This window comes from Lepidochelys kempii, chromosome 11 (assembly GCF_965140265.1).
Source record: "Lepidochelys kempii isolate rLepKem1 chromosome 11, rLepKem1.hap2, whole genome shotgun sequence".
NCBI lineage: Eukaryota > Metazoa > Chordata > Testudines > Cheloniidae > Lepidochelys > Lepidochelys kempii.
Window position 1 is genome coordinate 13,273,299 of NC_133266.1, and position 26,671 is coordinate 13,299,969.

At 41.4% G+C, this 26,671-nt stretch overlaps 1 protein-coding gene across 2 annotated transcripts; it reads right to left on the minus strand.

The window, feature by feature from the left end:
* On the minus strand, window positions 1–24,815 carry LMLN (leishmanolysin like peptidase). 2 transcript variants are annotated; one of them, XM_073305191.1, is made up of 17 exons: window positions 24,622–24,815; window positions 23,303–23,400; window positions 23,181–23,211; window positions 22,693–22,775; window positions 22,318–22,435; window positions 21,149–21,327; window positions 18,455–18,560; window positions 18,137–18,231; window positions 14,771–14,888; window positions 13,205–13,312; window positions 11,567–11,643; window positions 10,713–10,823; window positions 9,488–9,620; window positions 8,341–8,500; window positions 6,545–6,675; window positions 5,496–5,706; window positions 1–3,766 (listed from the first exon to the last, which is right to left on the minus strand). In XM_073305191.1, exons 1-17 carry the CDS (start codon window positions 24,766–24,768, stop codon window positions 3,666–3,668), a joined length of 2,007 nt encoding a protein of 668 aa, XP_073161292.1. In that variant the 5' UTR covers window positions 24,769–24,815; the 3' UTR covers window positions 1–3,665. The 2 variants fall into 2 exon arrangements, with proteins under 2 accessions (XP_073161292.1, XP_073161294.1); XM_073305193.1 differs by lacking the exon at window positions 1–3,766 and having other exon boundaries at window positions 5,600–5,687.
* Between the last annotated feature and the right edge of the window lie 1,856 nt (window positions 24,816–26,671).

A 26,671-nucleotide genomic window follows, 5' to 3' on the forward strand; every position in this document is an offset into this window, starting at 1 on the left:
TTTTAGATTAGATATTTGTTCCTAGTTTACTAGTGCACATCAAAAAGATAAACTACATTGTACCAGCCGCCAAGTAAGACACTGGAGCTAAATTCTCCTTAGATACCTGCAATGGATCCAGACTCCGAAGTCCCAGGAGTCAGCTCATTTAGGAGAGCAGAACACTGAAGTAACAGAACTGCCTGGTTGTTTGGAGCATTTTGCTCATTGCATACAATTTGTCTGACCAAGAACTATCCTCTCTCCCTGTAATTCTTTGAGACCACTGCCACTATTGTGTTCCTCAAATCTAGGTCACCTGAACTTTCCGTTACCATTTTAGATTAAAACTAGGGGAAAAATTGTGAAACACCTTTGAGAAATGAGAGTTTTTTTCCCTATAAGCAAACACGTAGTGTTTTACAAAATAAATATTCTATATATTATATAAATCAAGAAAATACAGCTATAGCAAGTCAAGTAACTTATTTGCTAGTCCAGGAAGAAAGCTGGAAATAATACACACACGATGCAATAATAAGTACATCACAGAATAAGTGCAACTAGGAAACTAGAGTAGCTTCCTACAGGTTATTTTAGAAAAATAACACTGACAATTTCATTAGGTAGACAACACTTAAGGCTGCCTAAATGATTGTTTAAACTAGGACTTTCAGCTGCATATTCTGAAATGGCTTATGCTTCCTATTCTAATTCTGCTCTTAAAAACCTGAGATGTTTTTACTTATTCAGCTTGAGATTTGGAAGTTAACAGTATGTTGAATATTTAAATTTAAGACAGTATAGAAAACTGAGGTAGGCAGTTTTATTCAATTACTTCTTCTGAGATGGAAAGGGATATTTCCATTTTATTGACAGCCTTCACTCTCACCTTAAAGGTTACCTCATTACATCTATCAGCCATCACATTGCTACGACAATGGGGCTACCTGTCATTAGCTTACTAATATAAAAATATCAAGTGTTTGATTTAACCTGTTCAAATACATTTTTTCTACAAAAATCAGGAAGTCACTTCCAATTCTACCATTCACAGCTGGATTCTTCACTGCTTGCATGTGCTCACAGAAATCATGACTGAAATCTCAGATTATTAAGGCAATTATATTTTTACTTCACCGGATACATTAAAACAACTACTCAGCGAGTACTGTTAAGTCTGCCTTGAAGTTCTGACAGGTAGGTGAGTTCTCCCTCTACAATGCACGATGGCCACTTTCACTTACTATATAGTACACAATTCAGATGTAAGGTGACTTGAAAAGTCAGTGCTTTCTTACATGTTTCACTAAAATTCTCAGAGGAAAGACTAAGCAATTGGGATAGATAACTGTTCTGTTGAAGACAAGGTTATTCATTCAAAGATAGCAAGTTTCACATTTGTACAGACAGGAGATCAGGATATCAAATGTCAAATGCAATAAATTAACACTGGTAAAAATGCTTAACAGCTATAAAGTTAATCAGAAAGTTGAGACAGTGCAAATATTTTACATTATTAAGAAAAAATAACCAAGAAAAATGTTCAAGTATAAAAAGCATCATTGTTGAGTGATGCTACTTAAATTCTATTATTGCACGACAGACAAAAGATACAATATCAACCTCTGGGGCCTAAGAAATCTTCTCAAAGTATTATGCGTTTTCAAGGAACCATTTCACACCATCATTGCATTGTGTATATATTAAAATGTATCAGTCTGTTCATTATTTGTAGTGTCTTAATCCAAATTTGTATGTGTTTAAAACATTTTATCCCTAATTCTTATAGTTTTTTAAAACACATATTTAAAGCTAATTTAGGCCTCATATAATTTAAAGCAGCGTGTATAACTTGGAACTAGCCCAATGCAAAGGATTCTCAGTTGTGATTCCTTAAGGCAGTTTTAACTTGTGTAGCAAACTGAGGGTTCAGGGACATTGGCCACATTACAAAAATCCTATTTTTACAAGGATAATGTTAAAAAAAAATGCAGCAGCCATATAAAGAGATTTTTCTTTAACATGCATATAACCATAATGAAAACTCTCCCTATTAAAGAACAAGTTCATCTGTGACCAAAGGGTTTTATTCCCTATCTCCACCGTTTTTTCCTTGCAAAGAGGGAGCAAGTCCCTGACAAATCCATTGCCTTATAGCAACTTAAAGGGAGGTTAAAAGATATTTATCCTCCTCGTCTTGGTATATGCTGGAAATGCTGGGCACTCCTGCCCCCTCACATCTGTAATGGAAACAGTTTTCTGAGAATCAGAACTATCACCATGAACAAACTGAATAGGGCAAGCAAGACTTATTTGTAAGTCCAAAGGGCTCAAATATGGGCAAGTTTGCATCTTTAAGTGCCCCCAGGAGCAGACATCCTGTAGACACAGAAGTTCTACACATTTCCCTAAATCTAGTAGATTTTGTCCACCGCTAACCTGTGCTTCTTTATAGCACAGTATGCCCTGGTTTTAAATAACAGCTGTTTTCATAGCAATACTTTAAATCTTCACATATCCAGTATCATTTTAGAGATCAGCCGCATGTCCATCAGAAGAGCCAGTCTATAGTTTTCTTAGTGTGTTAGTCTTGTTTTGGCCTAAAAATAGTCAACATTGTCTTTGTTTACTACAGTTGCCATCACTATTATTTTTCCCCTCAAAGGAAAGTCAAATTAGAGTACAGATGTTGTGTGTTCACATTATCTATGCAGAATAGAACTCTTCATTACTTCACTGCTGAACACCCATGAAGTGTCTAAAAACAACCACCACCACCCACCTCACCCCGATCCTGCAATCTGAACACTGGTATTGAAGGTAAAGGACAAAAACTACTGTAGTAAAGGGAAATATTTTGACCATCCCATCAAAAGTGCATCAGTGTTCCCCCTTCTTAAAGTTACCCTGGCAAGTTTCAAATATTTAGTGCATCAATTTTCATATAACTGACACACATTAAACGAGAATGGGCTTCAAAAAGCTGAAGTGGGATTCCTAAAATATTTCAATAAATGTAAAGAAACCAATTTCATGAAAAATATACCATCAATTCATCATAAGTTTCAAAGTATGGAACAGTATTTTGGAAGCAATGCCAGAATATCAATTGGGTGTGTTTGTGCGTGTCTCTCTCTCTGCATGTCGCTGAAACGGCAAGAGTTAGTAAAAGCCCATTTCAGTCTACGTTCCTAGCAGCAATGGCAACTGATTTTTTACATGGCTTTTGACTACGGAAACGTTGAGGTATATCTCCAGTTTGAGGATGCTAAAACAAAAAAAAAAACCAAACACCCTGCTACCACTTACACACAGGATTTAGCAAAACAAAATCCAAGAAGCATTCTTACGGTTTCACATATATATCACTAATGATTGCGTTGCCAGTTGCCTAATGCAGCTAGCACATTTGATATTCAAAAGTTGTTACTATTAAAATTAAAGGTCTGAATTCACAAAATACTGGCACTTATTGAGAAAATATAGTAAACTTTGTCTCCTCTTAAAAGCTAGCTGCTGTTGTCAGCACCTTCTTGGCTACAAGCCATAGTGAGATAGACCAAAAGGCAGTCATTCAGCGTGAGACTGCTGCCTGCAAAGATGTTGCACTATGGTAGCGCTCTTGACCCGACGAATGCAGCATGGTGGTGAAGTCTTGTAGTAAGTACCTTTTTTACCCACACTTAACTCCATACACACAGAAGAAATCCTGCCAGCAAGGGGATCAAGTTAGCCATCAACAGCCAGAGAGTTACAACCAGGCTGGAGGAACAGGAGCACAAATCTAAAGTCAAATATAAAGATAATACAGTTTACAAAATGCACACACCTGAGACACAGAATAGCGAACAATTTAACAAGCATGAATTTCAGTTAAAAAAAAGGCATGAAAACATACAAACTTCATTTGAAATACTGTTTATGTTAATGCATATTAGCTTTCCATGGCTAGGAACTCTGCAGTAACAACATGATTAGCCCCTAGGACAGGACATGCTTTGTATTGCTTCTACAGTTGATTAAGGATTAGCAGTTAGGAAAATGGTCAGAAAATAGCTGAACACAGCAAGAAAAGGAGCAGGAGGGGTAAAAGTGGGAGTGGGTAGAATCAACATTTTAACAGTGCCTCAGGCTTTCACAAGTGTTTGTTTTCTGAATAATTCTGATTTAGGTTGCCATAAAAGCAGAACATTGAAAACCAAACCACAGAACTGAGGTAAAGAAAAGAACAGGAAGAAAAATAGGGGGAACTGAAAGCGGGAGCTTGCAAAAATACCTGTCCCTCTAAGTTCCTACTGCATGTTTTTTTACTGATTTATAAGACGGTGGGTGATACTAACATAACCAGCAGTTTCAGAGATCTGTTCTCAATAATCTCTATACACAAAGAATACAGGATACACTGGGTTAAACCTAAAGAAGATACTAGAACTCAAGTTAATTTACCTTATATTAATTTATATAATTCTTTTCATCCTAGAAAATTTTTTACAAACTATACACTAGTTCCTTCACTAATCACTGAAATGTCGTCACTTCCAGGATGGAACAAAAACAGCTGTTTTAACAGTTTGCAACAGAATTATATCGAAATTTAAGGACAGGAGTTGAAGAGAAATAGCATATTCAACTGAGACTAGACGGCAGGTTCACAGAGACAATGTAGTTACCCAAGCTGGAATATGGGCAGCATATCTAAGGACTAAAGAACATTTTAGGAGTTATGGGAAAGTAATATACCATTAGTGTGAATAAGATAAATTATGTGATTTTCTGTTAATAACTTTCATTTTAGAAAGCAGCCAGGCAAAACAAATTATTATAAAATGAAAGCTCCAAGTCAGTAAAGGAAGACCACCAGTTATTAACATATGATGCTCATGCAGCCACCTCTCTAAACAGTGGTTATACGTGTTCTGTGTTATCTTATCCCCATAAGGTCAAGTTTACAGGAGAAATTACAAAAGTGTTAAACATCCCACTAGGGACTACAAGCAGGAGTCCAGGCCCGTAGAGGTTCCAAGAGAGAGTCATAACCTTCCAAACACACAAGTGCCTCGTGGTCTACTGGAAGTTCCATAGGCTACCGAGACATCTCTGGGAGGACTGCCAGAGATTATACCATATGAAGTGGCTGTTCCTCAGCCATATTTCTTCCAAGCAACCATCCCCCAGACCAGCAGAAACATGACCATACAGTATTAATATACCACCACTCTGGCTCTGCTCCCTTCCTTCTCAAAGTTTTTAGGACTTTGAAATAGAGAGGAAGGGAGGGTTTGCCCCTCCATTTTGATTTACTTGGCAGTCAATACAGTTTTTCCACAAAGACATCTACATTTCAATTTTCAATCTAATTAATCAAAGTACAAACCATTCAAGCTATTTAAGAAGAGTTATAATGCTGAAATCCTGTAGCACTTAATATTTTCCAACAACTGACAAAATCCTCTGAAGTTTTAAGATGTTTTACTTATCTTTATTTCACATAAGCAAATCATAAGGCAACCTACCAATTGATAGTGCCCTTGTTATGTTAGAAGCTGGAGGATCCCGTTCAGGAGGACAGGAATCACAAAAGTCCCAACAAGCTGGACAAATTAGATTTCCAGCATGTACCCATCCATTCATCTGAATGCTAACAGTTAACACTTGACCGGAGCGGCTGCACAAGTATGCTGTGTCCTTGACCCAAACATTCAGCCCTTTGGGAGAACAAGAAACCTTAAAATAAAGAAACCAAGTTAGGTCTGTTATGTTTAAACATAAGTCACTGTTTATTATCCAAACTTGTTTATAGATTCTTCTAATAAGTAAATAATTTTGTTCACAAACTGGCTTGGAGACGCACAGATGAACTGGAAACCCACATTGCTAATTTTAGAACAATTAACTATTTTAATCTGCTATTTGTTTCAAGGATTTGGTCATATTCTTCTATGCAATTATACTGACTGAACCACTGAATTAAGAATTACTATCATCATCATCTACATACTGCCAATGATTTTATACAAGTGCATCTTCAGTTGTGCCAAGAATATTTTTGAACCCATTCTTTAATTAGTACAGCTGAGAAAATGATTATGAAAAATAACTTTCATAGATCCAGTGCCTTCCACCTAAACTAAATGGGACTCACAAAACAAATTAAGCTAGACATCCTGTGAGGATGCCATCCCAATATAAATTACAAAACAAAAAAATAAGTATTCCTATTTTACAGCTAGGGAAACTGAGGCACAAAGACGACCTTGGACAAGTCATTCATAGGAAGTCTGTGGTAGAGATAACTAACACCTAGGTCTGTCCTCTAGCCATGTTCTTAACATCAATCTTTTTTTATTTATTTTTATTAAACTTCCAGTGGATGGTTTAAATTACATGCTCCTGTTAGGAAGCTATTTTTAAAGCACGCATACAATTATTGGGTTATTTAACAAAAACAGCTTGTCATATTAAGTAATCTTAACCTATTTTTTAAACAAATTCTGAGTTTTTATAAAAGGTGTGATTTTTTTTTTTTAACGGTTTCTAAATTTATTTAAAATGTCATCCTTACCTGATAACATCCACTGCCCCAGTCAGGGTAAAAGAGTTTTTTTCTGCACTGTGCCATGACAAATGCTGATTTCTGAATGAGACACACAGAGTTTGGTCCATATTTCTCTGCACCATAGTTTTTGAAAGGATCTGAAGGAAAGAGGAACACATTTTTGAAGAGTTAACTCAGCTTTGTTAAAAGATCAGCAAGCCCCTACTGTAAATTAGTAAAGAAAATGAACTTCAAGTAGTAAATGATCCATAGGGCAATTTCAAAAAACACCAAAAAGAAAACCTAACTCTTCAGACTGCTCATAGGATGTTAGACTAAAATGCCAGGACACCATTTCCATGATTTGTGAACATTATACTACCTGAAACAGCTTAATATCCATTGGAATAAATCAACTTCTGTTAACATTAAACTAAATAAGTCTTCCACCTGACTGCACATGTATGCCTGCCAGCTAAACTGTACACTAGTAGTACTAATTTACCATCCCAGTAAGGCCACTGAGTCACTGGCAGTGTAAAAAGAAAGGAGTACTTGTGGCACCTTAGAGACTAACCAATTTATTTGAGCATAACCTTTCGTGAGCTACAGCTCACCTCATCGGATGCATTCAGTGGAAAATACAGTGGGGAGATTTATATACATAGAGAACATGAAACAATGGGTGCTACCATACACACTGTAACCAGAGTGATCACTTAAGGTGAGCTATTACCAGCAGGAGAGCGCGGGGGTGTGTGTGTGTGGGGGGGGTGGGGGATAAACATGGGGAAATATTTTTACTTTGTGTAATGACCCATCCACTCCCAGTCTCTATTCAAGCCTAAGTTAATTGTATCCAGTTTGCAAATTAATTCCCATTCAGCAGTCTCTTGTTGGAGTCTGTTTTTGAAGTTTCTTTGTTGAAGTATTGCCACTTTTAGGTCTGTAATCGAGTGACCAGAGAGATTGAAGTGTTCTCCGACTGGTTTTTGAATGTTATAATTCTTGACATCTGATTTGTGTCCATTTATTCTTTTGTGTAGAGACTGTCCAGTTTGACCAATGTACATGGCAGAGGGGCATTGCTGGCACATGATGGTATATCTCACATTGGTAGATGTGCAGGTGAACGAGCCTCTGATATTGTGGCTGATGTGATTAGGCCCTATGATGGTATCCCCTGAATAGATATGTGGACACAGTTGGCAACGGGCTTTGTTGCAAGGATAGGTTCCTGGGTTAGTGGTTGCTGGTGAGTATTTGCTTCAGGTTGGGGGGCTGTCTGTAAGCAAGGACTGGCCTGTCTCCCAAGATCTGAGAGAGTGATGGGTCGTCCTTCAGGATAGGTTGTAGATCCTTGATGATGCGTTGGAGACATTTTAGTTAAGGGCTGAAGATGATGGCTAGTGGCGTTCTGTTATTTTCTTTGTTGGGCCTGTCCCGTAGTAGGTGACTTCTGGGTAATCTTCTGGCTCTGTCAATCTGTTTCTTCAATTCAGCAGTGTAAAAATTCAGACTATCAAATGAGGCAGGAGTGCATCAGGAGAATCAGATGGCAACTGTTCAATATAATTTACCCTGCCCCATCTGTACATGAAAAAAAATGAAGACTAAAAGGAAAGTGTCGGGAGTGGAGAAAGGAAGGGAAAAAATGGTCTGTTGAACAAACAACACAATGGAAAGTGGACTGAAAACAGCAAAGAAGCTTGTTTTCTAAAGAATGTTCTTAACTGGAAATGTGTGGGTATCCAGATAAGACCATCCTTGTGAATTCTGCTATAAGAACAACACTTCGAAAATATACTTCACTGGAAACTGACCTGGCTGATTTTCCATTATTCTACAATCTGAGCTGCGTTGAAATTCACCACTTAAATGCCAACTAAATTCTTGACTAAAGGGGCAATAGTCAGCAATTTCTACTGAGCCGCCATAATAAGGCAAATCTTCTGATGGTACTCCATTAAGACTGTCAAAGTACTGGGGGGAAAAAAAAAGGAGGCAGTGAAATAGTTTGTTCAACAAGGACAAGTGTATATTTAGCTTTTATCGAATCTATCATAATTACAAATTTCCAACATCAGTGGTGCTGCACATAGGCACTGCTAACAGGAGTCTATTTTAAGTAACTCTGCAGATATATACACATATGTGCACACAGGAGATAAATCACTTTTCCTACCAAATCATAGCCACCTCCGGAGTGAAACCACACTATTTTAGCAATGCACAGCAATATCAGGCAGCAGTTTAGGTAAGGAATTGAGGAAATATCATATATAGAAAATCTTCCAGGGAAATTCATGTAGGAGCATGCAACGACTTAACGATGGAATTTGGTCAGAGTGCCAGATTAACATTGTTCTTTCGAAAGAGACCAACATGAGATTTCTAATGACCATAAATAGTCATGATGTCATTTGTACTTCTCTGAAATAGGGCACTTTCAGCAACACACATCCCCTTCACATATTAGTTCAGTACCAACTCAGAGGGAAAGAATGCTACACCCTAAGTCATCACTACCTCTTGCACCACTTAAGTCATCGGTTCTCAAACTGTGGGTTGTGACCCCAAAGTGGGTTGCTACCCCATTTTAATGGGGTTGCCAGGGCGGGCATTAGACTTGCTGGGGCCTGGGGCCAAAGCCCGAGCCCACCACCATGGACGGTGGGGCTCAGGCTTCGGCTTCAGCGGTGGATGGCAGAGGTCAGGTTATATGGCCCCAGCCTGAGGCTGAAGCCCTTAGGCTTCAGCTTTAGTCCCCCCACCCAGGGCAAAGGGCCTCAGGCGTCAGCTTTGGCCCCTCTACCCAGAGCAGCAGGGCTCAGGCTTCAGTCCCCCCTCATGGGGTCGTGTAGTAACTTTTGCTGTCAGAAGGGGGTACCGGTGCAATGAAATTTGAGAACCCCTGACCAAAGTAACAAAAATAATTTGAGCTGTTCCGTGGAGTAAGATGCATCATACCTGATACTCCTGAGGTAACTGCTTTGGGAATTTCTGTAAATTGCACACTGCTACTGCCTTTTGGTCCTGTCTACAAGTTAACTGCAGTGGATTACTCCTCAGAGTGTCACAGTATGGGCTCACCGATTGCCTCCTTCAAAAGAGGAAAGAATATCTTAGTTGAATGAGATCATATTTACATCAATTGCTTTTGCTAGGCAATTCTATAAGGCCCGGTGTCTCTTTTCCACCCCTCATATGGTCCATCATGTGTTGGGCACTGGTCTCTTGGTTGGCTGCCAAGCTCATTATTGCCATTTGATTGGTCTTGAATGTCATGGGAAACACATCCATATGTTTACCAACACAATATTCTCTAAATAAAAAAGTCTTTCATCTAGGATGCACTTACTCATCTAGAAGATCTAATTATTTGCTATCGTCTTCAAATTTTTAAGCATGTGAAATTTGCTATTGTCTTTATAAATTTTTAAGCGGGTGAAAAGATTAAAAATTTGAGAAGGCCTGCTAATACAAAGTGTAGCGAGATATGCCCCCATGGGTCAGAGCAATGAGCTCCAAGGAGTATCTAAAATACTATTAGAACTAAACCCAAAGTAGGCCTGATTTTGAAAAGGACTTTAGCCCACTTTTCATTGTTGCAGATGCATCAGATATTTAGACTTCTAAGAGTACTATAATTTGTACTTCCAATTCAATGGAGGCAAAGTAATAGCATGGCCACTTTTCAAGATTAGATGTAAAAAAATTAAAGACAGTAAAAGCAAGGATATTAGTGCTGGAAGCCAAACTATTAATCTTGCATAACCTAATAAAAGTGGGTTCATGGTCTACACAACAGAAGAGAAAGATGTAGATGAACACTGAAAAAGCACCCTGCAATAACTGCAAATTCAACAGGTTCCAAAGCATCATATTGAGATACATGCTAAAGGGAAGCAGGGAACATCTACAGAGAATACTTATTGTCAAGGCCATCTGTCCTCTGTTGCAAGTCAAATGATTTTGTAGCACTCTGGTGAGACAGACTGGAAATTTTGTTGCAGCTAAAATTGAACTCTTCTGATTTAAAAAAGCTACCACGCATTGCAATGAGTGGGATAGTTCATCGGACTTTTGGCTCACGCCACTAAACAGCCACATATTTCAAAAAGTTTATAATATGAGTGAAGACAAACATACAGATGAACATGAACACTGCGTTTAAAAAATAGTATGTTCTTACTTCTCTTTCTTTTGGTCAATCCAAAATTTACAGCTTTTCATCACAAAGTCACAGCCTTTATCACGTCCCCAGTCTAATTTCTCTGCCATGCTGTAATTGGCTTTATACCAGCTGTAAAGATATTGTGAAATGGAAATACAACTGAGAAACTGGTCTTCTGACCAATCAGCAGAAGACCATTCAAAAAACTTTAACCTACATTAAAATTTTCAGTGAATGAACAAGGAAATTATGTCCCCTTGTGTATATTTCTATAAATGATATGAATATTTCCTTCTGACTTTACAGATTGCTCTTCTGAATTAAAGCAAAAACTTGTCTTATTTATTAATGTAGTCACCATTTATTCAGCAGGAGATGCACATCTGGTATTGTACAATGGATAAAACATGCCAAAAAAATTTAATTGCCCAAAGGGCTTACATATATGAAGGGGAAATTCTGCTCTCATATCTACAGGTTAAATCTTGATGGATTCTGCCCTCCTTCCAGGCATGGAAATTCTGTACCTGTAAGAAGAGCTGAATGACAGTGAAGATCTCCTATACGGCTTTTCAAGGAGAATTTTACACTAAAGGCATAATTTGATTATACAAACCAGATAGACATGGGGGTGTAGTCTTTATGGACAGAGTAATGATAGATAGCATTCAAGAGACATCTGAAGAAAAATGAAGATAACAATATAGTGCTATTCCAAATATCTTGGATAACTTTTTACATAAAGCAAGTTGTATTCATTCAACTGCAACATCTCTAAGTGCATGAACTCCACAGTACTTTCACTGTTTATAACTTGAAAACACACAGGTCTGAAATTGAAGACTAACAACATTTGGTCTTTTCACTCTTACCCTGTATCCTCCATTAATGCTAAGGTAATCCGGGAGAAGACCCTGTTCTGTGTGTGGGATCCAGTCATCGCCTCATTCTGAAAATTACCAGTAACTGTTAGGAAGCTTCTGAAAAGTGATTCATAGTGTTTTCAGAGCACATTTTCCCTGACAAGTAGTTAAAGTTATTTTTCCATAAAGATAAAATTTCACTGCAAGTTAAGAGACACTAAAGTATTTTCCAAAAACGTTTAATTTTTTCTTACCAACTTCCCTAGGAAATCTTGAAATCGAAATGTGTTCCCTTATTGCTTACCTCCACAACACACAACACTGATTTGATATTGTGGCTTTACCCATGACTACGAGGTCACTAACATTTGTACTATAAAAGGAACAATCCAATAGTCTAAATGACCACTGTCTTAGCGAGGGAAAAGTCAATTGCCTTGTTCAGAGGAATTTCTGCACAGTGGAGATGGCAAAAGCCAGACTGGAGGGGATCATGGAAATACAGATGAGCACTGAAACAGGTTACTTGGGGAAGATGTGGATCCCCCTGTTAGGTTTTTAGAAACAAGTTAGACCAGTGGTCCCCAAACTTTTCAGGGTCATGCCTGGCCTGTGGCTCCTGTGGGGGTGAGGACATGTGGACAGGGGTAAGGGGGCTGAGACTGGGGCCACAGCTGGGGGGCGGGTCTGGAGCTGGAGCCAGGGATGGAGCCAGGGCCAGGCCGCCGTGGGGGCTGGCAGCTGGGGTAACAGCTGGGCTGCGGTAAGGGGCTGACGCTGGGGCTGAGTGCGGGGCCACAGCTGAAGTAGAGCTGGGGGCAAAACAGGACTGAGCAGCGCTCCCTCCCCACCTCCTGTGGGGGCTGGCCCAGGCCCCGCTGTGCCCCCCAGAATGTTCCTCTGCACCCCCTTAAGGGGGGCATGTCCCATAGTTTGGAGACCACTGGGTTAGATAAACACCTGTCAAGGATGTCTAGATATATTTAATCCTACCCTAACGTAGGGGAAAGGGCTAGATGACCTCACAAGGTGCCTTCCAGCCCTACATTTCTATGATTTTATGAAGTCAAGGTAGTGATTAAACTGCACGCTCCAGGATTTGAGACAAAAAGGTAGAAGGAGAGGGGATGACAAAAAGATAAGTTGGCTAAAAGGAAGTTCCACTCCCCTCTCCCCCAGATACAATCACTTAGGAAACAAAGATCAATTTCAAGAGTGCCCTTATAAATGTAGTTTTCTTATGAAGAGACTAGTTGGTACCGAAGTACATAAAACAAATTAAACTAGGATCACTGCATAGCTGTATTACACTAATAAAGGGCAAATTGTGTAAGATACAGGGCAAATTGTGGAAGATAGGTAAACAACTATAGAAAAGTGAACCTCCAATTGTTTATCATTTGATACTGTCTTTCTAGGAACTGGTGAACCTTCAGAATTAAGGGTTTGGAGAATGGTATGAGAGTTGTTTAGGAATGAATAGAGGTTTAATGTGCACAGTTTACTTATTTGCAATGTATTTCAGTTAAGTTTAACGCTGGTGGGTTTCCAATAGATCTATGGATACACTTGAAAAATTGAAAATCTACATTTTTATCCCCTTTAGTGATAAGATAGGTATATTTAGAATTATTTACCAGCACTAACCTCCAACAATCGCTTTTCCCAGTGATTGAGCTTTGTACCCATGCCACCTTGGTTTTCAAGCTCCATTCCCTCTAGAATTGGACAGTCAAAATGTTTCCGAGCTTCTTCCTACAAAACAGAACTGTTGTTACAACCCCATTCTAAAAATACTGAGAAACAAACTCAGGTATGCACTTCTTGATTAAAGTTTTTTTTTTTTTTTTTTTTTTTTTTTTTAAAAAAGAACCATTTTAATGTCCTCCTTTTACCACAGTCTGCTATTTTCCTTTGACTGCAGAAGGACTTCTCCTTATTGAAGCTCTAACAAGCTAGTGAGTCTCCTAGTACCGAATCCAGCAATCTGGCTGTTAGCCACTAATAAGTAACATACCATACTACTTACTTATTCCAAGTTTATATCAGGATCATCTGAAAACAATGTTTCACAGAAAATAAGCTTTCATCAAATAGCCCCCCTTCACAATTAGGTATGCTCAAGAAATTCCGAACAAAACATTTTCACATCAGAAAATGAGGTTCTCTCAAAATCAAAATTTTCCATGAGAAGAGAGATTCTGGTGGAATTTTCGATGAGAAAAATCAAAACATACTGCTATTAGCCAACAGGCATCACAATGTTGTCTAAGATTTGTGGCCTGCCCTCCCAGCTCCCACCACACAATATGACAGTAACCAGGATGAGCAGAAGCCCCTTATTATAGTTAGTAGTACAGCTTTAAATATAGCTTTAAGAGTTGGGCTACAAATAGTTAGTTCAATTTCCTGAAAGTAAAGGTTAGACTAGAATTTCTGCAAATAGCCTAGAATACTAAAATTAATGTTTGGGTGAAAGTACTGTAGTTCTGTTTCACTTATTGATTGGTTTCTGTCCTCAAATTCCTTAAAATTAAAAGTTAAAATTTGAGAGGAAAGACAGAGAGAGTGGGGTGGAGGGAGCATTGAGTAGAAAGGGTCTCAAATGTTTTTGAATACTTTCTAAAACAAGAGGAAAGGTATGATTAAATTTTTCAACTCTGACACTTCATTAAAGGCAGAATTAGGAATACATGGAAACAAGTAGTATTTAAATGGGAAAGGAAAAGGTATACAGGTCATACGAAAAAAGATGAATATTGAACAGAGAAAGGATTAAGGGCCTTATCACTTAAGTCAATAGCAATTGAGTGATCAAAGCCTCAGGATCAGACTTTATGGAAACAAGATGTGAGTAGGATGGGATGGTCCATTTAATCACTAAAAATCAGCTTTAATTTTCTGCTCTATCCTTCATAGTATCTCTACTCAAGCCCTAAATTTTCTCTTTGCATTTCAATTATTTCTCCCCTTACACCTCAAGGCCAATTAACTGTTTTCCATTTTATTTAAATATCCCTCAATTAACTAGGAGTATGATTTTCTTTAAAGTTTGACCCAAACCAGGTTATGTGGTCAAGAATTCTTTTCTTTTTAGTTTCCGGTAAATTAACATTTTTGTTATCAACAAGATAGTAATGACCGAAGTTCAAGTATCTGATGGTAATCAGGGCAGATACAGTGTGAAAGAAGTTTAAGATAATCAGTACTTACAACTACTCGAGGTGTTACCAGAAGAAATACGTCATGGCGCAGCATCTTATTACCTCGTATATCCCATAACCTAACTGCTTTATCAACAACCTTGTTGCTCCACTGATACAAACCTAGACTGTAAGGAGAGTGTTTTAATTAGAGATGTTTTACCAGAATCTAGGCAATAAACCTAGGCTGCACTCCAAAACTGAACATTACCTTCCATAAAGGAACAGTGCTCAGTATCCTTTTAATACGTACTCTAATTCCTTATTGAAAATGAAGTAGTTTAACTCGGCAACTTTCCTCCTGAGTAATATTTTCCAAGTTGTAAGTCTAATTCACATTTTGTAATAAGCCAAACTGAAGAAGTTTACTAAAGAGATATTTTCAGAATTATTATGCACTAATAAAAATATATTGTACGTATCAGGAAAGAATATAAAAAGCTAAGAACTTTCACTTGCAGAAATTGCATGAAGGAATGAGTTTACACTACTAAAAGGGAAAACACTTGCAAAATTGTTTAGTTATACTGAAAATATCTAAATTAACTGAAAGACAGGAAAGTGTATTGTGATTTTTTTAAATTAGTAAATGAGATTTATAGGCATGCAGAAATCATCCTCCACAGTGCCATTACATATTGCACACATACAAAATGGGAAATGACTGCCTAGGAAGGAATACTGAGGAAAGGGATCTGGGGGTCATAGTGGATCACAAGCTAAATATGAGTCAGTGATACACTGTTGCAAAAAAAGCAAACATAATTCTGGGATGTATTAACAGGAGTATTGTAAGCAAGACACGAGAAGTAATTCTTCCGCTCTACTCCGTGCTGATTAGGCCTCAACTGTAGTACTGTGTCCAGTTCTGGGCACCACGTTTGAGGAAAGATGTGGACAAATTGGAGAAAGTCCAGAGAAGAGCAACAAAAATGATTAAAGGTCTAGAAAATCTTTGCGGGAAGATTGAAAAAATTGGGTTTGTTTAGTCTGGAAAAGAGGAGACTGAGAGGGGACATGGTGACAGTTTTCAAGTACGTAAAAGGTTGTTACAAGGAGGAGGGAGGAAAAAAATGTTGTTCTTAACCTCCGAGGATAGGACAAGAAGCAATGGGCTTAAAATGCAGCAAGTGCAGTTTAGGTTGTACATTAGGAAAAACTTCCAAACTGTCAGAGTGGTTAAGCACTGGAATAAATTGCCTGGGGAAGTTGTGGAATCGCCATCATTGGGGATTTTTAGGAGCAGGTTGGACAAACACCTGTCAGGGATGGTCTAGATAACACTTAGTCCTGCCATGAGTGCAGGGGACTGGACTAGATGACCTCTTGAGGTCCCTTCCAGTTCTGTGATTCTATATTTATAAACCTTGGAAGATGGACATCTTATACTGAGTAAATTAAATTACAATGACATTTGACATATGATACATCATTGTGATTGAGTTTACTCAATATAAGATATATATGAAGAATAAACCCTGATTCAGAAAGGTAATTAAGCATATGCCTAAATTTAATCATGAATATAGTACCACTGATTTCAGTAAGATTACTTACGTGCTTAAAGTTAGGTGTATGTTTAAATACACCACTGAACTGATCCACAGTGACGGATCATGCAGACCTCAGAGGCAAGACCTGAGAGGACTGCAGTATTATACAATAGTTGTCCATTACTGAACACACAGAATAATAATATTGAAGAGTTATGAACAACTGCTGTATTCTACCGTAGTATTTCAATGACAGGAAGGCCCTTAGTTAACTAACTATTGGTGGTACCAGTTAAGGAACAGACATGAAAACTGACCAAATTACTGCAGATTAACGTTTAGGTCAAATTTGAGATCTTCTTGAAAAATGAAGACAAAGTCCCATTTCAATATGACAGGACCTCCAACTCTTTGCAGTCTAGGAAGATTTCATATATTCAGAATCCCCAAGTTTGAACAGATTGCCCTAGAATCGCTAGCAGGTGAAGTGGTCAGTTTAAGAAAAATTGATAGGATTCTGTCAATGTTTAATCAGCACAGTTTAATTGTAGGCATTACAGCTACTTAGCATTACGTATAGTGTAGAGGAATGGGGGAAATAAAGCTGAAGTTATGCTGCCAGATTCAATAGACCCTATATGACTAATTTGGAGTTGCTCTTTCATAGTTTATGAATACTGTATATTGACCTGGTTACTGGGCTGTTTATAGTATGAATATTTTGGTTTAATGGGAGGCTGTGGGGAAACACAAGCCGAAGAGAAAGAATGGCTCAAGGTAAGCAACTTCTCAGCAAACCCTTGAGAGTTAAGAGACAATCCCAGGACAGGAAAAGGCTGGGAACACAGCAGATCAAAAGAACTCTGGCTGGTTTAAAAAGGAATGCTCTCAGAAAAGGGAATAGTTCCGGGGAACCAGACAAACACACAGACATCCCACTGCTTATAGATTATTTATTGTTTTACAATCCTTTTTCTCTATATCAGTGGTCCCCAAACTTTTCACTGTCTGTCCCACCTTACCCCTGCCTGCCCGCCCCCCAACCAAGCCAAGAGTGGGGCCCCAGCTTGGGGCGGGGGCACAGACTGGGGAAAAGGAACCGAGGCTGGGACTGGGACCGAGAGCGGAGCCACAGCCAGGGGCCAAGGCTGGGGATGGGAGCGAAGCCACAGCTGAGAGCCACAGCTATGGCAGAGGTGAGTGGCAAGCCTTCCCCATGCCCCGTGAGGGCTGACCCAGGCCCCACCCCCCGAACGTTCCTCTGCGCCCCCCTCTGGAGGACATGCCCCACAGTTTAAGGACCACTGTTCTAAATTCTTTGTTCCTACTGCTAAAGCAATACTTTGATTTAAGGAGGCTGCCCAATCACTGTGTACACTAGTCAGACTCCCAAAGGGAAGAATGGCACAACAGATACCCCTGCAGGTTTGCTGAATTCGGATAAGAATGGTTAATACACAGTGTACTGTAGCCCAACGCCCAATCTAAGAGTTGGAGAACTGTAAAACTCTACTCTGAAATAGGTGAAGGCATGAGGCCTGACACCTGAGGGAGTGCACCCATACAGACCACCAATGGAGGCAAAGGTGCAGGTAGCCCTGTAATTAACATCCTAAATCTGACCTTTTTTCCCCCCACGTTTGGTGGGTGGGTTTGTATTTGTGCATGTATATAAAATTATATTTAAACACAAAAAAGCATAATGCCACAAATGAAACAACTCTACAAAAAATGAAACTAATGTTTGAGTGTGAAGAGAAAGAACATTTCTGCAAAGGAAACAACTCTGATTTTCAAGAAGCTGACAGCCAGAATATATTCTTGCAAAAATGAAAGGACACTGTCAAGTTAAACCAAGAGGATTCAAGGATTTAAAAATATACCTGTCATTAAAAGATGGAAGCCCATCTGCATATCTTGCTGTCAAAGGATTTCCATCGTCATCATGATAAAATGCAAACAGCCCAGCAGAGAAACCCTTCAAAAAGGTAAATAAAAAGCATATTTAGACAATACTAATTCATCTAGAATACTAAAAGCCATTAAAAGACCAATATACAACCCCCAAAATATATGTTGAGAATATAATACCTGAAGGCAATTAACACAGATGTTGAAAGATGCAAACTAAGTGCATTCCTTTTTATATAAACTAGCTGGGAGAATGTAAGGAAATGACACATTAAAATATCAAGTCTTACCAGTGCATGAATAATTTCATGTTTCACTGTAGACAGCATGCCAATAAATTCCTGAGCTTGAGTAGAAATCATATTTGGACACAAATTAGCATATCCTGCTACTGGCCTGGAAGACAAACATTGCTTTGTTTTATAAATTGGATTTTGATTAAATACTGGGCAACTTAAAAAATAATCACATTAAATATGAAGGTAACAAATTAAACTTAGAAACACTTATCTGATTTAATGCAAATAACTTTTCACCCTCTTTTGGAGATAAGTCCTTCCATGTAATGTTTTTCCTGAATAGATTACCAGCAATAGCACGTGTGCACGCACACACACACTAAAACACAGCAGGCAAAAAGTGTGTAATTATTGGAGGTCAATAAGTTAACCCAATGGTTTTCAACCTTTATTTCATCTGTGGACCCTTACAAGATTTCGAATGAAGGTGTGGACACCTTTGGAAATCAGACAGTCTGTGGGCCCACAGGTGTCCGTGGATCACAGGTTGAAAGCCACCGAGTTAACTCATCGAATAAAAGCATTCCAATCTAGCAGCAGACACTGCACAACTGAAGCTCAGGGTCAGTCAGTCCATTTCCATTACAAACCTTCTGTTTTATAGCCATAATGAGAGAGAGAAAACAAAGACAACCAGCTATCTCTTAAAACCTCAAATGGAGGGTAAGGAGTATTATTTCAGCTCCCTTACTTGACCACCCAAAATAAATTCCCCCCTCCCACACACTATTTAAAAATAAAATTAAAAATTAGGTCAAGCTACTGCTTTACTGCAGAACTATGTCCCACAAGGCCAGTATTTGTTCTTAAAAACTGACTTGTTGCAGCAGAAACATAGACCTCTTTTCTACCCACACCGAGGAGCTCTAGGGCATTGGTTTTCAAACTTTATGTATTGGTAACCTCTTTCACACATCAAGCCCCAGAGTGTGACCCCCTTTATAAAATAAAAATGGGTGGGGGGTAATTTAATTTAATGGGGGCTCTGGGCTGTCAGCCCCATGGAGCTGACAGCTCATGACCCCCTGTAACCACCTTATGACCCCCAGTTTGAAAACCCCTGATCTATTTTAAAATAAAGAGATTTTTGCTCTGCTTAAGCTTGTAAAACTTCAGGCAGAAGCAGACGAGTGGGAGCTAGTTGTCTGCATGGAGATTTAAGACAAAGTGCATCACTCAGATCAACTTCCATGAGGCTCCACATAGGTGATAATGGATACAATTGCAAGATCAAGGTGCATGTATTCTGCAGATAAGGGGCCCAATCCTTCTCCCATTTAAATTAGTAGAAGTTTTGCCATTTACTTCAATGGAAGCTTTATACAGTATGCGTATTAAGGACGGAGGTTTAGCTTTGACTCAGTTATGTCCCAGCTTCTCTGGGGTTAGTGTAGTTTGGTGTGTGTGTGTGCATTAATAAAGTTTAGTTTAATAAATACTGAAAATATTCCTGTTAGCATAATTTGTACTTGAAAAATAATATTTAAAGCAAAATATTGTTTTGCAAAATCTCAAAGTACACTGTGTCAAGGAGAGACATGAGAATTAATGTTTTAGTTCTTAACATGTAACCTGTCTGAACTACCATGTTCCACTGTAGTGGAAACCTAGAGTTTAAAGCCAGAAGAGATCACTGGGTCTAGTCCAGTGGTTCTCAACCAAGGGTACAAGTACCCCTGGGGGTACACAGAGGTCTTCCAGGGGGTACATCGACTCATCTATATATTTACTTAGTTTTACAACAGGCTACATAAAAAGCATCAGCGGAGTCCGTACAAACTAAAATTTCATACAATGACTTATTTATACTGCTCTATATACTATACACTGAAATGTAAATCCAATATTTATATTCCAATTGATTTATTTTACAATTATGTGGTAAAAATTAGAAAGTTCAGTAATAGTGTGCTGTGACACTTATGTTTTTATGTCTGATTTTGTAAGCAAGTAGATTTTAAGTGAGTTGTAAATCAGACTCCTGAAAGGGGTACAGTAGTCTGGAAAAGTTGAGAGCCACCGACCTAGTCTGAACTTCTGTATAATACAGGCCACCAACATCATCCAGCACTCACACGCTAAACCCAACAACCAAAATTAGACCTAAGTATTACAAGTACAGGAGACTGGACTGTTGTGCCATAGGCTGATAATAAGAGGGACTCAGGTGAACCAATGCCTGAGGTCCCTGCAATGGCAGGGAACTGATTAAATGATATACACTCAGATAATCCCACAAGTGACCCGCACCCCTGCTGCAAAGGAAATTGCTAACCCCACAAGGTCACTGACAATCTGACCTGAGGGAAAATTCCTTCCCAAACCTACATATGGTGATCAGTTAGACCATAAGCACATGAGCAAGAATCAGCCAGTTGAACAGCTGAGAGAGAGAATGCTCAGAGCTACATTGGGGCACCAGCCCACCACATCCAGTGTCCCACCTCCAGCTGTGACCATCTTTGATGCTTCAGTGCAAAAACCCAGAATACACTGGGGAAGTCCCTTCTGGGCCCATGCAGGTGACCAGCTAAAGCCATGAAGCATGAGATTTTAGGAACATAAGACGTAAACCAACAACCCATTACACTCAGCAGAACAGATAAATCTAGTGATTTCAGCAGTGAATGCAAAGACCTGAAAAAATTATTACTCCGTAAAAATTAGCCTGGAATGAATTTTTACCTGTCCATTTCTGCTTCCAGTTGGCAGTAGGCTGCATACGCAATAATATTTTCCTGACCACATCTTTCAGTAGTAAGAGCACTAACATAAAGTACAAAATCGGCATCTCGAACTCCTTCTTGGTCTGGTAAACCAGCAGGTCCACAATGCCATTCATTTTCACTACATTCCCTACATTGCTATGATAATGCAATTAAAATGGGAAAGATATGAAATAATTAGCCTAAATAACTTAAATCCTTAGAAATGTAATATGCCAATCTTAAAGCCATTCACAAATATTTGTTCTTTTAAGCCAAGTAAAGATTAGAATCCCTGTTGTGGACTGGGTGAATACACTAGGGTCAAAGTTTTAAAAAGTGATTAGTGATTTTGATTCCTCAGTTTGAGTGGTGCCCAATACGAAGTGTACTAAAAAGGTGGTGATCAGCACTTTCAGAGTCAGACCTTTTTATGGTGTCTCCAACTTGGACATCCAAAAATTGAGGCACACTTATCACTAGAGGTTCTGACTGCATTTCATTAAGTGTGTCCCTCAATTCATTTTAATGAAATTTCAACTAATTTAAAAATAAACTAAATAAAAGTGCTACACAAAACATTTGAAAAATGTTATCAAGGTTGTAAAGCTACAATGATCAGAGCAAGTAAGAGAAGTGCTAATCATGTGTTTTAGTATGAATCGAAAATGAGTCAACATGACTTCAACAGAAGATTTGAATGAGTAAAAACTTCACAACTGGACCCTATGATGGCAAATTAATTCTAGAAAATTGGACACGCTGAATAAGTGGTATTATGAAATGGCTTTAGAACTCTGGTAATATCTGGGGCTTAATATTCAACAATGTCCTTTCTGAATCTATTTTCCTTAGTATTTGTAATATTTATATTGCATAATTTTGATACACGCTCCACACCAACGCACTGTAATGCAATTACAGCTATTTTTGTAAGGATTGCTTCACTTGACTTTTGGCTCTATAATATAATCAGAGAAACTCTGCTATTGCCTCAGATTGTATTGTGTCTTATTGCTCAAATCTGATCACCTCCCACAAGTAAAAGCTACATAGAAAAGGTCAAACATATTAATATTAACTTTATTAGTAATCTTCACAAACCATAAAATTTAGAATGCTAAGTAAATGTCACTTGGTTTGAACTACCTGTAAGTGTTCCTCAGGAACTATAACTGGGCCACATCTTGTGTGTTCTGCACAGGCTCCTCGGCAATATCTATGAGGGTCATCTTTCTTCCTTAAATACTGGTTTGTTGCACATTGCCTTCAATTAATTTAGATTAAAGTCAAAATTATTTTATAAGTGAAAAGGCAAGCTGTAAAATAATTCATGGCAGCTAAAGATACTGAAATAGATGCTACAATATTACTGTGTAAGGTTTTGGTATGAGAAATATTACTTGCAAGAGGCTCCTGTTACACTGTAGCGGAAAAAAAAGACATTGTTCCACATTTATATTAAAGTTCACTCAAACTATTTTAAATATCAACATAGCAAACAGTAAACAAACCTTCACTCACCTGCTTAGTGAAATAGTACCTGCTGGTTTGCGGACTTGAAAAGTCTTCTCCAAATAAGAAATAGCTTGGGGGAAAAGTTTGTTCTAAATTTAACGAAAACAAAAATACAAACAATGGGCTCCTTGTTGCAATACAAGTACAAACGTATCCTAGGAGCACTAACTCTCCCATTACAGGACATTTGCTAAACATGAAGGCACAGCAGAAGAACAGATGGCATGACATGAAGACTTGCTGAAGTCTTAAGTACAGCTAAGCCACTGTATGGCACTGCAGTCTCAGCAATAATATTGACAGTAATATATAGTTACTCTGAAGGATCCCAAAGTTCTTTATAAACTATACACAAAGTGCCACTAGAAACCAGACATTTTTGGAGTAAAGAATAGCAGATAACTGATGTACAGCACATTGTGGAATAGCTTTTGGGACAGCGGAATGCCATACATAACATTCCCAAATAGAAAGGGGAAACAAGTGTAACATACCTTTATAAGGTGTCGTTTCTCAAGGAGCAAACTACAAAAAAAAAAAAAAAAAAAGGAAACCTTTTGATGTAAAAATATATTATCTATATTTCAAAACTACAGAAAAATACCACTATACTTACTCTTCAACACTTCTGTCATATATAGTCTTAATTCTCAGTTTTTGATCAACATTTCTCTTGAGAACATGATTTTCCTTAAGATAAACTTTGTAGACAACCTGGTAAAAACAGGAGCAGAGAACTTGATTTGACAAATTATATTTACAATTTTTTTTAAACTGACAGGTATTTACAAATTCTGAATTACAAAATTTATTTTAAATCAAGAGCTTTTCATATTGAAAGGCTCTTGATTTAAAATAAAATGAAAATAATACTACTCCTCACCTTCCTAATCAGAGATCACTCAGTACTCTGGACAGCATCCCAAAAGTCAACGTATTTACTTCCACATAGACATACACACAACCCTTATCTCCTCTTACTTGGGTTAGTTATATATTGACTAAACTTGTCTGAATTTTTAAAAGACAGTTTCAGAAGTGGCTAAACGTATAATTTTGACTGCAGCAGAAGCCCTGACTGTCTATTTACATTTACTCTCTCGAATTTCTGATTTAAGTTCCAGGTAGCTGCCTCAAATGTCTTCAGCAAGGATCAGGCCTAGAAGTAACAGGATTATGACCAAAGCATTTAAACCTGGAATGCCATATCAAATAAGCAGTTTTCTTTCCAACTGATTGTTCCGGAATGATCTCATTATCTGCCATCTGTTTGCTTTAGTTTGAGTTTACTCCGCAGAGCTTCAGCAGAGCCATTTTTCAAAGCAGATGGCATTACTGAGATCTCTCACTGGAGCACCATTACATTCCAACATCCTTCCACCACCTGACTCCTAACACAGATCTCTATAAAACCCACCCAGATACCATGGTAGCCTGGTCCCCACTTCTCCCACCCTTCGACCAATCCTCCTCACCCCATGCCACCCATGCTCCCTTTATCCAGGCTGCTCCGATCCCCCCCCCCCCGATCCCATCCCTTACCCCTTCCCCAACCATTACAGAGAGGGCACCCCCTACCCCTTCCCACTCCTCACCCTTCTGCTCCCCATTACAGAGAGGGCACCACCCCATACCCACTCCCTGCCCCGTCCCTACCCTGTACGCAGAGAGCGCCCCAAGCCCCGCTGGCACTCCATACCCCTCCCAACCCAGGGCACCCCCAGCCCCTATGCAGAGCGCACCCCATACCCCGCCCATTACGCACAGGACACTCCACGCCCCGCTGGCGCCCCCGCCCATGACACAGAGGGCACCCGCACTACCCCGCCCCGCCTGGGGCCCCACGCGTCACGCAATCACCTCAAACCCCGTGCCCCACTCAGAGCCCCCCCCCCAGGGCCGCCCGCCGAGCCCCGGCCCCGGAGACCCGCTCACCTCTCCGCCGCTGGGAACGCCATGGTGACAGCTGGAGGCGGCGGCGGGGGCCGGGCTGCAGCCCAGCAGGAGCAGCGCAGCGGCGAGGGCGGAGAGCGGCGGCCGAGCGTACGGCACCCGGTCCCGGCTGGGGGGCTCGGCCGCCATCTTCCGCTGTGTCTTTATGGAGCGAGTGAGTGGCAGCACGTTCCGCCCCAAGCAGCCAACCGAGGGGAGGAGGAGGCGGGTTCCGGCCGAGAGAAGCGTCTGATTGGCTTTTAGGGGTGACACCCAACGGGCGGGCTAGAAGCAGGAGCAAATCGCTGTCCTTGGGGGCTGGGCTGAGGTGAGGTGAGGAGTCCAAGCTGGGCTGGGCTGGGCGGGGCTGGGCTCAGGTGAGGTGGGTAGTCCGGGCTGGGCGGGGCTCAGGTGAGGTGAGGTGGATAGTCTGGGCTGGGCGGGGCGGGGCGGGGCTGGGCTCAGGGGAGGTGGGTAGTCCGGGCGGGGCGGGGCTGGGCTCAGGGGAGGTGAGGTGGGTAGTCCGGGCGGGGCGGGGCTGGGCTCAGGGGAGGTGGGTAGTCCGGGCGGGGCGGGGCTGGGCTCAGGGGAGGTGGGTAGTCCGGGCGGGGCGGGGCTGGGCTGGGCTCAGGGGAGGTGGGTAGTCCGGGCGGGGCGGGGCTGGGCTCAGGGGAGGTGGGTAGTCCGGGCGGGGCGGGGCTCAGGTGAGGTGAGGTGGGTAGTCCGGGCGGGCCGGGGCTGGGCTCAGGGGAGGTGGGTAGTCCGGGCGGGGCGGGGCTGGGCTCAGGGGAGGTGAGGTGGGTAGTCCGGGCGGGGCGGGGCTGGGCTCAGGGGAGGTGAGGTGGGTAGTCCGGGCGGGGCGGGGCTGGGCTCAGGGGAGGTGAGGTGGGTAGTCCGGGCGGGGCGGGGCTCAGGGGAGGTGAGGTGGGTAGTCCGGGCGGGGCGGGGCTGGACTCAGGGGAGGTGGGTAGTCCGGGCGGGGCGGGGCTGGGCTCAGGGGAGGTGAGGTGGGTAGTCCGGGCGGGGCGGGGCTGGGCTCAGGGGAGGTGGGTAGTCCGGGCGGGGCGGGGCTGGGCTCAGGGGAGGTGGGTAGTCCGGGCGGGGCGGGGCTCAGGGGAGGTGAGGTGGGTAGTCCGGGCGGGGCGGGGCTCAGGGGAGGTGAGGTGGGTAGTCCGGGCGGGGCGGGGCTGGGCTCAGGGGAGGTGGGTAGTCTGGGCTGGGCGGGGCGGGGCTGGGCTCAGGGGAGGTGGGTAGTCCGGGCGGGGCGGGGCTGGGCTCAGGGGAGGTGGGTAGTCCGGGCGGGGCGGGGCGGGGCTGGGCTCAGGGGAGGTGGGTAGTCCGGGCGGGGCGGGACTGGGCTCAGGGGAGGTGGGTAGTCCGGGCGGGGCGGGGCTGGGCTCAGGGGAGGTGGGTAGTCCGGGCTAGGGTTGTGAAATCTCTAATTACACAAACCCAAACGCTCTGGCCCCGCCCCTTCACCAAGGGGGGCCCCCCCCTCACTTCACCCCCGCTCTCCATCCTTGGCTCTCCCTGACTCTCACTCACTTTCACCAGGCTGGGGCAGGGGGTTGGGGTCAGAGGTTGGCAACGAGTCTGTGGTAAAAAAAAAAAAAATGTTGAGGTCGGTGGGGGCGCTCACTTCAGGCTGCTCCCCGCAAGCAGCTCCCTGCCCCTGCTGTTGCTGGTGGAGGTGCAGCTAGGCGACTCTGCAGGCACACTTCCTCCACCTCCCCTCCCCCAGTGCTGACTCTGTGGCTCCCAGCCTATTAGCCAGGAACCATGGCCAATGGGAGCTGTGGGGGCGGCACCTGCAGGTGGGGCAGAGCCACCTGGCCACGCCTCTGTGTAAGAGCCGGAAGCAGGTCATGCGGCAGCTTCTGGGAACTGTTTGAGGTAAGCACTGCACAGAGCGTGCACCTCTGACCCCTTCCCATGCTCCAACCCCCTGCCCCAGCCCTGATCCCTCTCCCAACTTCCGAACCCCTTGGTCCCAGCCTGGAGCACCCTCCTCTATCCCCAAGCCCTCATCCCCAGCTGAACCCCAGACCTTGCA